The 16,370-nt window shown below is 37.4% G+C and overlaps 1 protein-coding gene across 2 annotated transcripts in view; it reads right to left on the reverse strand.

The window, feature by feature from the left end:
• The window catches only part of LOC112983669 (ras-specific guanine nucleotide-releasing factor 2), a 130,250-nt gene that overhangs the window by 12,992 nt on the left and 100,888 nt on the right, over positions 1-16,370 (reverse strand). For both annotated transcript variants that reach the window (XM_026100946.2, XM_026100945.2), the window contains exon 19: positions 9,123-9,235. In XM_026100946.2, the coding sequence (XP_025956731.1) occupies positions 9,123-9,235 (113 nt within the window). The remainder of the gene's footprint in view (positions 1-9,122; positions 9,236-16,370) is intronic.

Here is a 16,370-nt window from a genome sequence, read left to right on the forward strand (position 1 = left end):
AAAAAATCTGCTCTTTTAATGCTGAAAAATCCTAGGAAACCTAAAGGAAAAAAATACATCCCAAAGCCTTTCCTCTGAGTCTTAAACTCTGTACTACACAATATCTTTGGGAAATGTTTGAAAAATGGACATTTGAGAACACAAGACAGCATAGTAAGCATGCTTAAATGCTCTGGAAGCGTTCCTTTTTATGGGCACTACACTACTGTGTTCACTGACCCACATAAATAACTCTGAGTATGGGAACAGACAACCAACTGCCAGTAGCTTTCACTCGCAACCAGCGCATGCTTTGCTTTCAGTAACACAAGTGTTAATCCATGCTTTCAATTCTTCTGTAGCAAACCTGTGATTATCAGGGTTATTTCAAAGTGCTGGGTCAAAAATGAACCCAGCAGAAATAATTAGTATTCCGCTGAATCCTATCCAGTCTGATGTAGTACCTTGGCACGTAATTCTAAGATTTTATCCCCTCATTTTCTGCCTGCCATTTAGCCTGCAAATGAAAGCTCTCAATGTTGAGCATTTAGTTCAATGAGTCCTCAGTCCTGGGAGGATCCTGTCCTAAAGGAATTCTGGGAATTCACATTATAATATGATGCTGTAGGGAAAAAAACGCTTGTGACGTCTCAGGTTGCAGTAGAAGTATATTCTATGTAAAGCACAGATAATCTATAATTCTGCTCCATTGACATTCCTAAGATTTCAGCTGGAGTACTATGTCTGGTCTGAACAGCACCATATGAGAAATATAATCTGGTATGATTCCAAGTAGGATAAAGGATTTGGAAAATATAGACTAGAAGAAAAGCCTGAATAGATTGGATTTATATAATTAAGAGAAGATTTAGGAAGAGATAACAATACATAAAAGACTGGGTATAAAGAGAACACCAGTGATGGAGCAAGGAGTCACTGGACTGATTTGCATCAAGGGAAATTTAGTTTAAACATTAAGTTCAACTATCAAACTGCAAAAGAATGGGTATGCACTGAAATAGGCTTTCTGCAGAAGTTGTGGAACACCCATCAGTGGAATTTTCAAGGAAAAGTTTAGATGATCATTTTCAAAGAGGACTCAGTTCCACTGATCCTGCCAGAAAGCAGAGCAATTGGACTAAGTATTTTCTTGTGGTCGCTTCAATTCTTTATTTTTGCACTCTGTAGAAACAGACTTTCCATGTACTAGTTGGGGAAAGGGTTAAAAGAAAAGGATTATATTGCCTGGAGACTTTAGCTATGAGTGTAAGAGATGGAGTTTGTACTATGTGGGTGGGAAGGAAGCGTTAATGCTTAGTAGACTAGGTTCTTCCGTTGTGGGCTGTTGTTTTCTCCTTTTGGTTTGCAAAACTGGAGATGGTCTAGGTTAAAACCAAATGCAGATACAGAAAGAATCTAAGAATCCCCCTTGCCTTCATTTTCAGCCTGTCAAGTCCACACAAAGTCCTTTTCTTCACAGGAGTTGGACATGCCTTATGTCTCATAGGCATGCCATGCAAAGTCTTCAATGTTTTCTTCTTCAGGAGAACCCTCAAGTGTCTTCTCCAGAGAACAGTGTGCATCCTCAATAACTGTAAATACACTGGCAATCTGTTTTTCCTTAGCAGCTTATTTTGCGCTGAATCTCATGACTGATTGCCTGCAGAAAGATAATGCTCATCATAATGATAAGAGCATGTGCTTTCCTGGCAATAAAGAAAAGAGAGGGTTTGCCCTTCTCCCCCAAGTACTTCCAGTAAACTCATAAACTCATTGTTAGAGTTCCTTGTATAAATACATAAAACTCTACATAGGCTGGAGTTTTTATCTTAGATACAGAAAAGATTGCACTTGCTTAATACAAAACAAAATAGGAAAGACAAGATTCTTAAAAGGCTCTAAGTACTTGACTTTTCCCCATCTTTTGCTTCCTGATACTCTCTAAAATGGCATCTGTCATATATAACATAAATAGTCTTTCCTCAATTCATTTAGAATCCCTCATTCTGAACAGATATCTTGTGCTTTTCCTCTAACATAACACTCATGAAAAAGCTGCTTCTTTTATCCATATATGCTCTAAGTCTAAATCTTCAGGGAGCAGTACACTTCTCTGAACTGGATAAAATGACTTCCTGGCAGCATCAGGAGTAGCTTCCACTTCAGTCTGCACTGTTGCTGGCCTTAGAGTACTTTGTTTCAACAGGAGTCTAGGAAGATGTAGCCAGCTTCTCAGTTCTGCTTCAGCAGTTCCCACTAGACTCCCTGAACGGCCTCCTGCAAGCTGGGTAAGAAGCTCAGGTCCGAGTGAAAAGAGGTATGAGAGAAAGGAAAGGGTAAGGAAAGATTCTACATGATTGTTAAACATTTCACCTCACAGTGAGGATGGAATGGAGTGCCACCTCTGTGGTTATCCTTATACAGGAAGAAAGTGACTATATTTGAAATAACTTTCTAATTCTTAGAGTTATCAGCTAACTTCAGAGCTGTCTCTCTCATTTAAACTATTCTTCATGCATCAACAGTCCAAAAATTAAAATTATTTTCTAGCAGAAAAAAATAAAATCTGACCCAAACTAGTTGTCTCCTCATTCTCTTATTGTATATAAAATATTTTAAAAGCTAGTGTCAGTTGTATAGCCTGAAATGTATTGTCTAGTGAGATCATACAGGGTAGAAAATTGGTCATCCATCAAATACCTCTGCATATCCCTGGATTTCATTTACATCTATTCTAAGGAAGAAGGAGCAGAAAACGTTTCTTGAACCATTTTTTTCCAGGTGGGACTATTCATGAGCCAAAGTTATTCACTGCAGTTCAGTCTGAACTACAAATCATCCTAGTTCAGTGTTTGGAGCCTGTTTCTGCGTCAGTGTCAAAAATTTTATCTAGATTTCAGAGTTTACTAAATAAGGTTGATCAAATCTCAAACAAAACATACTTCAGTAGGCTTGTCTGGCTTTCAGGAATAATATTGAATAAAAAGAAAAAGAAGCTTTTCTGCCTTGATACCCTGTCAGTCCACTGAACTAAAATCTCATCATGCGAGAAATACCAGCTGTTCTGTCTGATGACTCAAGGAGCCATGAAGCAGTTCAGCATCTCTCATAAACACTTTCTTTGCCATTCAGTTTCTATACTGTGTCTTTCCCAGAGCTGACCATAATATTTTTGGAATACAAATCTGCCTTTCCTCCTCCTCTAATCTCTGCTAACAAAGATGATCGAAAGGGACTGATTTCCCAAGAAATTCATATGCACGTATACATGCATACAGACAAAGGCTGTAGCAGTTTCTAAAGAAAGACATTAGTATTCAACAACCTTCAAGGAGATAGTCCATGGAATATGCTTGTACAGACACTCAAATTTCAAAACTCTCCAGAAAGCACTAACTTTCATGAGTCTGTGAACACGGAGCGTGCAAGAAGAAATACTTAATACCTAACCTCACTCTGAGTTCCTCTCTTTTTCAGAATCTAGAGTAGCCTATGAAAACTGGAATGCAGGGAAACTAAAACCTACAGTAAGGGCTGACTGGTGAAAAAGAATTCTGATCCACTACATATTTGGATACGTCAAGGCCTTTTTGATGTAAAGGCAGACAGCAAGCACCTCTTCAGAACAACTAAAAAACCAATTTTATGGCGCTGACCTAAGAACTGATCAATAATTATTTTCATGAGGGTTACTTTAACTGGCTCACCCCTTTTCCTGTTTTCATCCTGGCCCAGAGAAACCCTCTGAAAGGAAGTTTCATCAGAAGTTTCAGTACTGACAAACCTGTGGTATCACATGAAAAAATATGTTGTCAAAAATCTTTAAGGAAATTGATTTGTAATAACAGCCAAAAACTCTTCAGTTATAGGTGGTTAATTTATGCTCCTCCTCTTAAGTAATGTCAGGTGAGAGCCCTCTATCTAGAAGAAATACAAATGGATAACAGCTTTCCAGGCAGGTGGATATGTGGTGGTGATGGATTTCTCCAAATCAGACACCAAAATTTGAGCCAAAAGAGGAAGAAAATATCTGGAAGCAGCTTTATGCCTTTCAACAACAAGACAGACTAGATACTCTACCTTTAGGACTTCTAGGGTGGGATTCAGATCCTCCTCAAGTCAATACTTATACTCCTTAATTGTCATAAAAAGGAAGATGTCTTTGATGATCTCCAGAGGAATAGTTGGTCTGCCTAATTTTAGAGAAGTTTGGTGGACAGAATCTCCTTCTGACTAGACAGGCAATTACTTTGGGAGGAGTACTTCTCTAGTTGTCTACAGTTTGTTATTGAGTTAGGTGCTTCAGTTGGACAGAGTGGGTCCTGCTACGGAATTTTTTCTAGGTCGACGCTAAGAGGAACTCTTTCTCCTCGCCCTGCCATTATAACTTATGGACAGTTCAAGGAACTTAAGAAATTATTTTATTCCACTATATACCTCCCTTTTACATCCAGAATATTGAATATCATCTGCCATGCTGGTGAATGAGAGAAAATCTATAATATGATGCAGAAAAAACCCCAGTGATTATTTGAGGGATGAACTAGGGTAGAACACCTTGGCTTCTTACAATGTCTTGGTGCAGTTTGAGAGTGTCTGTGTAAAACTTATCAGTTCTTGGTAAGGAGGAACACCACCTTGCTTGTCTTTGTTGCAGGGAACAGCAATCTTGCCTATATAGGCAAGTAATAGAGAAAACTTTCCCAGTTTAGAAAAGAACATGTTACGTGTTTCCCTTGACCTAGTTCCAGAACTAGACATGAGACTAGGAGAAGCATTGGTAAAGAATGTCAGGCAAAAGAACCATTTCTGTCTTACCATGTCCCCTTTTTGCACCAGAAGCACTATCTTTTTTTTCAATGGTCACCGCAAAGACAAAGAAAACTTTGTAGAAGTGTACGTAGAAAACTTGGGTGCCTCTTTGGTTCATAAGATTGATTAGATAGAATCTAGGCATGTGGATGCTGTTTCTTCTGTTTCTGTTGGTTTCTCATTGTTCATTAAATGAATTCCAAAATTGAGCAAGTACTGTTTTCAGCCTACCAGAAAAGCCAAGCCCTCCTGATACAAACTATTCTCAGTGTTAGATTTTGTGTTATCGAAAAGCTAAGTTTTCAAAGAACAGTTTAGAGTTGGTTCCACCTCTCAATCCACTAACAAGCTGAGAAGTGAGAGGGCCAAAGAGAGTCCTGTCTTGCTGCTCCAGCAGCTGAGATTGTGCCCGAGATCACACCCCCAGAGTTGGTCAGGAGTGTGTGTTTACAACCTTACATGGGACAACAGGTCACTGCTTAGGACTAGTGAAGAGATCCGTCTTTTTTAAAGCTTATAAATACTATTATTTTAATAACATGTAATAAAAATGAAGGCTTGTGGAAGAGTAAAGGAACACGCACCCCTGTTTCATTAGCATAGTCAGGCACATAGAAGTTCATTCGATTACAGATCATCTCTGAAGCTCTATTATTTTCTCTTCTGAGTTAACTATATAGCCTTGTTGAGAATATATCTTTGTGAATAACTACAGTGCCTTTTGAAAGCTTGGAAACTGCTCTTAGTTGGTAGACAACCCATTTTCCTGAGATGATTTAACAGAGTTCATCCCTTCAGTGAAGGGGTGAGATACATGACCTATCTTTGTATTTCACCCTGGTTGAACGATTTTTGGCCGCAATCAGAATTGATCCAATAGTCTTTTTCTCACAGTTCAGACTCCTGGAGAATTAGTATCTCCTAACCAGCTGATGGGTAACAAATTTGACATGTCTAGCAAACAACTATCTCGTGTAGCTGGAGAGAGACCTCAAGAGCTTCAGATTACACAGTTTGCTCAGTATAAAACCTTGAGGCAGTTTTATGTGATAACATCTTTAACTTACACATTCTGATTGTTCTATTGACTAACAACAATTTAAATTATGAAAGTAATATTTATGCAACAACTTCTATCTGAAAGTTTATGAACAGTCTAAATTAATAATAATTATAAGCTGTCTAAATAAATTTAAAAAACATATACAGAATATAGACAGCAGTAGTTTCAGCTGCTACTGGAATATTGTCAGAAAATGAAACATAGCAACTACTCAAACCCTTGGAACAACAATACTGTGTCATCGACGTTTACTGGACTTTAAATAGGTATTACGGAAATATTCAACATACATAATGGCCAGGATGCGTACAGGTTAGCAGCATTGCCAGAGTCATGAAAAGTAATGCAGTTTTTTTAATAACCACAATTAGCCAAGGCTTTGATTTTGTACTTCATTTTGAAGGAAAGGAACGTTTATGCAGCATTCAGTCAAAAGGACTAGATCTGCATACTGAGCCACCAATGGCTCTTTTTCCATGCTACTTTGTGGGATATAACCAAATACTTACGACTTTATACAACCAAATCTGTAATGAAAGTATGTTGTTTGAAAGATCTCACAGGATCAGGGTATACAGCTGCAACCGCTGAGAAAAGGTAGCTTTGCTGTAGACCACATCCCTAGAAATCTTCATTCTCCACTTGACATCAACAGAAACTCCCATTGAGAACTCAGATAAGGCACTTTATTTGTGCTTTACTTGCCTGCCTGTAAAGGGCTACAATATTTCCCAGAAATACTGTGAGGATACAATGGCTATGAAAGAAGGATTTAAAAAGATGCAATCTGTTTCTACAAAGTATTTCAAAGGAGCTAATTTTTAATTATTATTTTTAATTCAACTTCTATGTGTACATTTTTTCATTTTTAGTAAAATTTTATTTTCACAGAATGTTAGTTTTTTGTTTCAGTACTCCTTCCTTTTTCTTTTGTTTCTCCTCCTTTCTCAGTATTTAAAAACAGAACATAGAACCTTTTCAGAATTTTCACTACTTTTCAAGAAATTTCACTTTTTTCTTTGTGCCAAAAGAAAAACTGTGTGAAAAATCACAATATGGTCAAAAAACTCAGTCTTCAGGGAAAAAGTCTGATGGAAATATCTGATTAACTATATTAACTAGCACATACAATATGCTCAGATACTAAAGCAGTAAGTGCTAGAAGGAAAGAGTGGAAAAACAAAGCCACCATTTCATGGAGTAGCAGCAAAAAGATGTACACGTAAGGGAAGAACTCACATAATTACACATAATTATTGAGGTCCCATTTTTGGATGTAATAGCTAATGGTTTCTACAGGAAATTGATAAACTTTTATGTTTAAAGACATACAAATCTATCCCACTTCTCTGCCAGGAATAGACATGTTGGGGACCAAGATTGAATGATGCTGTATAAGACAGCAGAGAATCTCTAGGGCAGAAAGTGATGATCTGGTAACTATGATTTGTGGCCAGAATGTGTGCACGTGAGTTGCCAGTGATCATGTGCCTTCCTGCCTACGTGTCAGCAGTCACGGTGTGCCTTCCTGCCTACGTGTCAGCAGCTGTGGTGGGCCTGTCCTGCTGGACTGTCCTGCCCGCCTGCTGGGCATCAGAAGACATCTTCCTACCTATCACAAGATGCCACAATGCCAAGGAGATACTTGGAGGAGTGGCTGAGCTTGATGGCTATATAACCAGCCATTGTGTTTTCAATAAAGGCTTTCTTGCACTACCCTTCTTGAGGTCCGTGTCATCGTATGCCACATAGACATGTTTCTTTCAGACTCCTTATTATTTTGACAAGCTAAAGGTCTTAAGGTACTTTTCCTAACTAGGAGCAATTTGACATGACCTTTGCTATCAGACATATTATTAAAAGCTGTTACACAACAATATATGTAACGTTCATACTTCATGCTCTTGTATATCCAAGGATATACAAGAAACATACTTTTGTTTTTGTTTTTTTACTTTCAGGAATAGCACATGAATATAATATAGTTAAAAAGAGACTTATTTATATTAACAAAAAAATGAAGTGGAGTCCCATTGACATGAAGGACTTATTTTAAGAACTTACTTATGTGAACTTGTTTCTTATCCTTTATTGGACTTTTTTCCCCCCTAGGTGAATAACTTCCCCCTCATTTTTCTGACATTCTTTTTCACATAAATATCTGACGGGGAAACCTGTCAAGTGTTTTTAGTCAATTCAGACACACTGTATTTATTGCACATTTGTTGGCTTTCCAGCAGAATATTTACAAAAATACTAAAACAGTATGTCACAGATTAATCTGTGCTTTTAAATTGTATCTTGTTTTTACCCATTGGCTAGTCTTAATTCTTTATTGCTCCTTATTAATGTAAAACAATATACATGAAAATCAAATACTTGCCTATAAAATACACTCACTAGTCTGAATTATTCTGATATATGCATACAAGGATTTGTCTCTCTCCCAATATGATTAGGCAGTCAGCTATGTAATACCAGCCCTAAGTAAGAATACTTACTTACCAGAATACCTGAATAAGGTGTTTTAACCCTAAGTAACCAATACTCCTTGTTATGCAGAAACTTTAAGGCCTTTCATTTTATCCCACTAATTAAGCAATAATTCCTCTCTGTAACATACCCAAAGAATTTTAGACATGGATGTCAACACAAAGGAAACTGCAAGTATGGTCTTATTATTGTGTCATGACATACTAGGCTTAGCAGGGTAGATTGCTCACTCCTGAGACAGGAGGTCTCCAAGGTAGTCTAATGAGTCATCTTGTTTTATTGCATAGCATTTTCCCCTACTGTACAAAGATTGAACCAATGGCTGGCAAATATTCTGAATTGAAATTTTAAATAGGTATACATTTACGAACGAAATTTAAAACACACATTCTGACATTTGATGGTTGTCTAGAATCACCAAATTCCAAATGAATTTTGGCACACTGCAAATAATATGCATTGCTAAGTTTTCCTCAATCCGTTCTGCTGATACCCAAATTATTCTTTGGTTAATAATTTGTTACTTCCTGTTGTGCAATGTTGCTGTATCCTTAACCACAAACACTACAAATTAACCTAAGAACTGCCCGTATTTTGCTACTGGATGAAGAATTCCACATCTGGCCCATTTTACAGTTAATAAAGCACATAATAATCTTGCAAAATTAAATACTCCAGATAAAAACAAACTCTGTGATTTCTATACTGTATATTACCATATCTATTTTACATGATATAGTTTACAATTACAGTGAATAACTAGAAACCTATTTACCTCAGTATATTTGCAGTAGCTTTCCTTTCTTGTGGTAGAAGGTCTGGGTCTCTCAAAACTTCTTCCAGCAAATTTAACACATTCATTTTCAGCTCATTGTTCAGGTCAAAATCCTACAAAGGAAAATAATTTTATTCCCCTTTGTTTTAAAAAATGTTGACCATGTAATTTAAAAGATATATTTCTGTGATTTTTTCCCTTTTCTTTTTTGTTCTATTAGGTATGAAAATACATAGAGACATTGGAGATCTCTTACAGTGAACAGGCCACAAAACTGGGAGCCTGAAAGGGTACAAGTTATCCCCTTTTCTGACCTTTATTTACTGTGTGGGGCCATGCAAATCACTCAACCTTTCTGTTCTGAAGTAAGAACAGCATCTCACAAATAGCCATAAAATACTGTACCCTCTCTTTTCCTGTGATCACCATAAAAACTCAAAAACAGCTGAGCTGCTGTGTTGAGACCATTACCTAGCAAAGATGGCCACTGATTTTTTACTGTTTTATTGAGTTTCTCAATTATCTGTCTGCATCACTGATATTTTTCATCTGAAACTCACCTTTTTGGAAAGGTCTGCCTTTTGTTCCACATAGTGGAGTACTCAACCTAACATGCTCGATAAATCAGACTAGCGCTCTACAGCACTGTGCTGAAGCATTTCAGCATTTTGATTCATTCCAAGGCAGGCTGGTATCTTACACAGGACTGCAATTTAAGAACAAGAACACACAGAAACAATCTCTGTTGATACCTGATATTAGAGAATATCAAAGAATAGGATGATGTACGAACTTTAAGGTGGGAACTTCCAGGTAAATCTTGAAGTAGACTGCAAAACTGTTTGTATTTAGCATAAAGCTGGCATTTGGATAAGAACTAAAATCAAAATCTTCACCCATTCAGAGTATCTGTGGATCTTCCTTTATAATACACCGTTACTTGCAAGCAAGTCTGTTACCATGTTTGTGTCAATCCACCACTTGTTTCCACGGGAACAGAAGCACAAAGTTACTGAAACTGGGAAATGTTTGGCACCTTTGTGTAGGAGCTGTATATGCCATTTTTCCAAAGAACTAGTTACAGCCCTTTCTGTTGCAATGGGCTCCTAAATGGCCAGATTTTAGGAATTCACCCCCTTGCCTTGGAAGGGAGACAGATAAACGGCTCTGGGGATGATCACCCTCAGTACTACTCAGCATGTCCTCACATCACTCCTTTCACTTGAAGGGATGCAGGAGTATCAAAAGGCACCTGGAGTTACAAGGGGAGGTGATACTTAGTTCATGGAGGGCTGAAGTATTTAGAATACGGGGAGGATACATGTTCTTTAGAGAATGTGGTGTCATGACTGTGGTTAGCACCTTCTGAGGAAGCTTACTGTCAGTATCACACGACAGGTTAGACTTCATTTGTGCTTGGAAATACCTTGCTATCACTCACCAGCAAAACCTTGGACACTTCCCTCTTGTTACAGGCATCCTGTTCTTATTCTCCAAAAGTTCTCTCTTTGGTCAGAGCAAATTCACTTTTTTAAACCAACTAATACCTGTGTATTAGTATTTTGCAATGTTTGATCATATTAGTAGGATATTAGAGAACTAGATGATGCAATATCAGGCTTTGAATTGGATACCAAACGTATACCTCAGAAACAGAACAAAAAATAATTTTGGATACTGCATATGTTGGTTTTATAAAATAAGTTTTCTGTTCTAGATAGCCTTTGTCCAAAATGCCTCCATTAGAACTATTTTAGCCTGTTTGCCAAAGGAGACAGAGAGAGTGGGGTTTTTTGTTTGTTTGTTTTTTGTTTTTTTTTACCTCATGGAAACAGCGTTAATATGAAAGCATGACGAATATAATACATGAGAATTCTGTTCATACCAGTGCCTTTTAAAAGAAAACCTTTTGGGATACAAAACTATATTTAACAGAAGGAGAAACTTTCAAAGGTTCTGCATAGATTTAAGCTTTTAGCAACCACTGTAATTAACACTGGCATTTTCTGTTCCACAGATGAACGGTGGACACTGTATAAGAGAGGCTGGGTATGCAAAGTATCTTTGGTAGTCATGCTACAAAAATATCACCCCTAAACAGAAAAGGTATCCAAGAACTAACAAATCTAACATCCTCATTTAGCATGTTGGGTAAAATTCTGATCTGTCACCGTAAATGGGCAGATCACAACAACAGGATCAGGATTTCACCTCCAAATATGTTTTTAAAACCATAATCAGTTGATTTTCACTAAAGGCTATTTTTTCTACAGAAGGCTTACAGCTAAAATTATAATAAAAAGAGGCTAGATTTTTTTATAGTTATTTCATTTATGAATCAGGATGGGAAAGCCTCATTTCTGAGTATCAGATTCAGCAAAAATCAGGCACTCTCTCAGTTTTTGCATGTTTACAATGTAATTCTCAGGTATAATATATGCTCAGAGCAAAATACATTTGCAAGTATCAGAGTAATCTTCACAAGATAGTAGTCCTGTAATTGCTGGTTAAATTTTTTTTTTTTTTTTTTTTTTTTTTTTTTTTTTTGGTGGCAAACTGTATGAACACTTAGTTCTTAGGGTTAGGACTAGCTTTTATGTCAATTCCACTGGCTTTGGAAACTTCATCGTGGAAAATTCCACTTTTCTAACCTCAGACAACCAGAAATCCCAGATCCTTTTTCAGCACAGCCAGCTCAAACTATCATAAATGACACAGACTGATCAGGGATTATAACTAGTGGACATATTGGTTTGCGTGATTCTTTCAGTAGAATCTGCCAGTAATATTTCCAACCCAGCTTGACCTCAGCTTGAAGATGTCACCTCACAGCACAGACTTCCCATAGGCCAGACCAGGCCCCTATATACAGGCAACTTCTGCAGCTATTCTGCCCAACATCTCTTTTTTTGTGCCTAGAAGTTTTCTTTTTTATAACACTGTGCTAGCTGTTCCTTACAATCTGTAGGGAGAAAAAGAATGAAAAAAGGTAGATTTCAGAAGAAAACTGGAGAGCTAATCTATTTCTGGGTTGAAGTTAATGATCTGAGGGGTGTTGAGATGTCAATGTGATGAGCGACATGTAAAATATATATATGTGTATATATATATAAAAAGAAAATCCAGACAGATCATTTCATGTACTTATATCTATGTAGAAAGTTGAACATCAAAATTATACAAACATACCGCTAGAATTCCCTAACTACCATTTCCAAATATAATTATATATATACATTATATGTGTCTATATACTAAAATATACATTAAAAATAATCTTGGATGATTCCTGTGACATTTTATCTATTATACCACCTGTTAATATATTTTACTATTCTTCAGCATTTTTGATCTGAAACGCTCCATCTCACCAGCAGCTGGAAGCAGTAGCAACAACTGTTATCATCCTCAGCACAAGGCAGAGTGCTGCACCTAGCAGGCCTGGCAGAATAAAACAGGCTCCCTAAATTCTGCTGTGCAGAAGTAAAGGCTGGTAAACCTGAGCAGACCTGCTATACTGACTTGCATTTAGCTATGTGTCAGAATTTAGACTCTCCCAGAATTTGAAAAGACCCTTCATTGAAATTTACCTATCACAGAAGGAGCACAGTCAGTTAGAAAAGAACTGCTCACTCAAGTTCTGAATTTTCCAACAGGCAGATTTCAAATTTTACAGTGATTTAACCCTTCATGAGTGGAAACACGTCTAACATATTTTAGAGCCCACATTAACCTGAAGGTCTATGTTTTTAATCCAGATTTTCATTTGTCTCAAGCAGAGAAATTAACTAAGATTTCCAAGCAAAATTTAAACTTTTTTTAATTAATTCCAATATCAACAGTAGTTTTGTGGGAAAAGATATTTATTCCTCATTTAATATTTACTTAATATTATTTAGTTAATATTTACACTACAGAACTACTTATGAAGTGTGCAGCTATAGAGAGAATGACAGTTGATGAGTTAAACAGGTGAGCTGCCCTGGAGTCACATAGGATAAAAATAGGATGCATGAAGTTTTTAACTGATCAAAAGCACTGTGCACAAGGTTCACCACCCGTGACCTAAGTTTCCAGCAGTAGAAGACTGAGAAAACAGAAGAAAGTTTGTCATACATATGCATTACAAAAGCTCCTTACAAGATACGGAGCACTGAAGTCAGTATGATTACATTTTAAGTAGACTCACAACCAGCAGGCTGATTTACTACACCATGCAGAGCTCTAGATATCAATGTTCTCTTTAGAATTTGGATGCATGTTCCCTTGCTAAGAAGGAGCAGGAGAAGACATGCAGCAGTATGAGAAGTGCCTCATACAGTGCTCAGAAGAAATCTATTCAAGTGAGTCAAAAGAAAGAGGGGGTGATGGATTTGGAATCACGGGCCAGAAGAAAACAGAGTGGAAAAAAAAGGTAGGAGGAAGCAAGGAAAAGAACACTTAGCTGTGCTGGTGAGGTACAATTAGAAATATGTAGATTTATTGCAGGTGGGTTTTTTTACAGAAAATATTGTACAGAGCAGATGAGGATTATATAATTTCCAAGTTTCAACATGCACTCAGTGAAACCACTAACACTTTTCCTCCCTTCTTTCTTCAAACCTTCCTAAGTGAGAGGAAATATTCTTCTTTTAAGCAATGTGAGGAAACCTTGAATAACAGACAAACAGAGGGAGCTGAAACCTGAGAACCTAATTTATCTTTGAAAACATCTGGGTACATCAGTGATAAAGACTATAGAAAACACAGTGAGAGAGGCAGGGAAGGAGGAGAGAGAGGAAAAAGAATTTATATGGAGAACTCGCAAAGAAATTCTACAGGGAACCCTTTCACTGAATTACATTATCCAACTTCAACATAACACTACATGCTTCATGTAAAAATAATCTCACCTCAGTTCAGCTCTCAAAAATAGAGCCAACTTTCTAACTATTCCTCAGCCATCCACTTACAAGGCAAAAAAGCCAATTGGCAGACTGGCTTCAGAGTCCTGTGACTGCCATGTGAAGAGGAGGAGGAGTAGTACAATTTGTCAGGATGAATGTAACACTACTCACTCATGACTGTCTTTTCTGAATACATTTGGATTCATGTTATTAATTTCTCCTTTTTTTATTCTTATTTTCTGTTACATAACATTATGCTCAGAGGAGACCCAAGAATGGAAAGTTCTTCCAGAAGTTCTGGCAAACACGAATGACTCAAAGGAAGGGACCATCTGCTGGAGCATCACATCCAAAGCTTTTAGGCACTGTGCTCATCTTAGACTGAGGGACAGCTCTAATCAAGCGACCCAGAATGCTTTCCAAGTTGGAAGCTTTTTTCCAGGCAGGGAAGAAAGCAAGCTGACTGCTTTCCAATTCAGTTGCTTTGGAAGATTCCTAGTTTTGGCACATACAGCCCAACATATACCCACAGACGCTCACAGATGCAGTTGATATTATCATTATAAGCAACAAGATTCAATGAACTGAAATCTCTTCCTAGCCATGTCTCTTCATCCTATGAATAACTACATAGTAAGGATCTTTCAGTCCATAAGCCACCAACATGCGAAACTGAAGACAAATCTGTTGGAAGGAAATAGGAAGAAGTAAAAGGATAGAAAAGAGAACCCTGTGGAAAGAACAAGAGTGGTGACAGTTCTGAAATGGAAGGTGAAGTAACCAGAAAGACATCAAGTAGGAAGGAATGCCAGGCAAAGACAGAGGTCAGTGGGACTTTCATGTAATGGCAGTGAGATGAGAAAGTTTTAAAGAGTGGCACCTGGAAGAGAAAATGCTCAGATGGAGGTGAAGGAAGAGTTTTTAATCTGTAAAGGAGGAAGAAAAATCTAATGGAGGTTTTAAAGATCAGATATGAAAGGGAGGGAAAACTGCAAGTAAAGCTAGAGTCAGTCTTTGGTTGTCTCTATGAATACAAATACAAAGTGGAGATATGGTGTGCAGACCCATTTTCCTTTGCCCCCAGCTGCAGAAGCAATCTGAAAATAGCAGAAGGGCACAGACACTGAGAAAGACTAGCATTGCTACTGGCTGTAACTGATTACTCTAGAGTGAAGGGCTAAAGATAAAATCCTGCTTAAAGCCCAGAATATGAGATATCCAGGAGGGCAGAGATTACTGAATGATTGTTTTCAAGGAAGTTGGTATATTTTAAATATTTTTTATATCTATCTATATATATTTATATCTATCTATCTATATATCTGCTCTCATGCCAAAGTGTAAATCCATAGTCATTTCAATGAAATCAGTGGAATGACTCAATCTTTTACACAGAAAATCAAACTTTGTCACAGTTAACTGGAACTACTCCAGTGATATAGTCCTCTACAATAATATTTCATTTGCCAGCATAAAAGCACACTTCAACTACCACAAATGCTTGTGCTGAGGGCAATTTTCATAAATTCACCTGCACCAAGATATTTACACATTTGGAAAAGAGACAAAAGATCTTATAATTGTTCATCAGGAAAATTTAACCCTGAACTATCACTGGCTTATCTCAAAAGCAAGCAAAGGATGATTGCTTTGTCTTCACTCAGTTTCAAGTGCAAAGAAAGAATCATCATTTGGGGAGAATGCCAGTCCTGCTTCTAAAGCATCAGTTTTAGCCTGTCATTCCTGATGGAATGTAATTAGTTCAAAATTACGAGCTATATTAATAACATGACTGAATAATTCTCATCTCATACCATACAAACCTTTTGTTATCCAGGCACTATGTAACCTGGTAGTACCTAGAAAGCTTGAAAGAAGAATCTAGCCACTAGGTACTGTCAGATTAAAGTTTTCAGTGCAGATGAGAAATGCGACATCTCTGGCCCTAAGTTCTGGGACCTAATATACTTAAGAGCATCGCAAAAAGAACTCACTGAAGAAGGATCTGTCAGGCTCCAGCAGAAGCGAGTGCAGTGTACTTCTAATTAGTTTGACTGCCTGTATGCTTGGCTAGCATTGTGAGGGTGACTCACGTTCCCTGAAGGGTCATGGAATATCAAACCCTTATGTTTCTGCAGTATTTGGACAGACCATAGCCACAATTAAGTACATTACTATTGAATACATAGCTTTATTCTGTAAATGACTTAAGTTTATGCAAACATGATTTCTTTCCTCAGTAACTAATGGTATGTCAGCATGTTCACTTACGGTTCCCATGTTCTAGGCTGACATTCTGTGGAAACCTTTCTTTTACAGTTCACAGTTTGCATTGATATATGTGTTTATGTCAGAAATAACC

The sequence above is a fragment of the Dromaius novaehollandiae genome, chromosome Z (genome assembly GCF_036370855.1).
Source record: "Dromaius novaehollandiae isolate bDroNov1 chromosome Z, bDroNov1.hap1, whole genome shotgun sequence".
NCBI lineage: Eukaryota > Metazoa > Chordata > Aves > Casuariiformes > Dromaiidae > Dromaius > Dromaius novaehollandiae.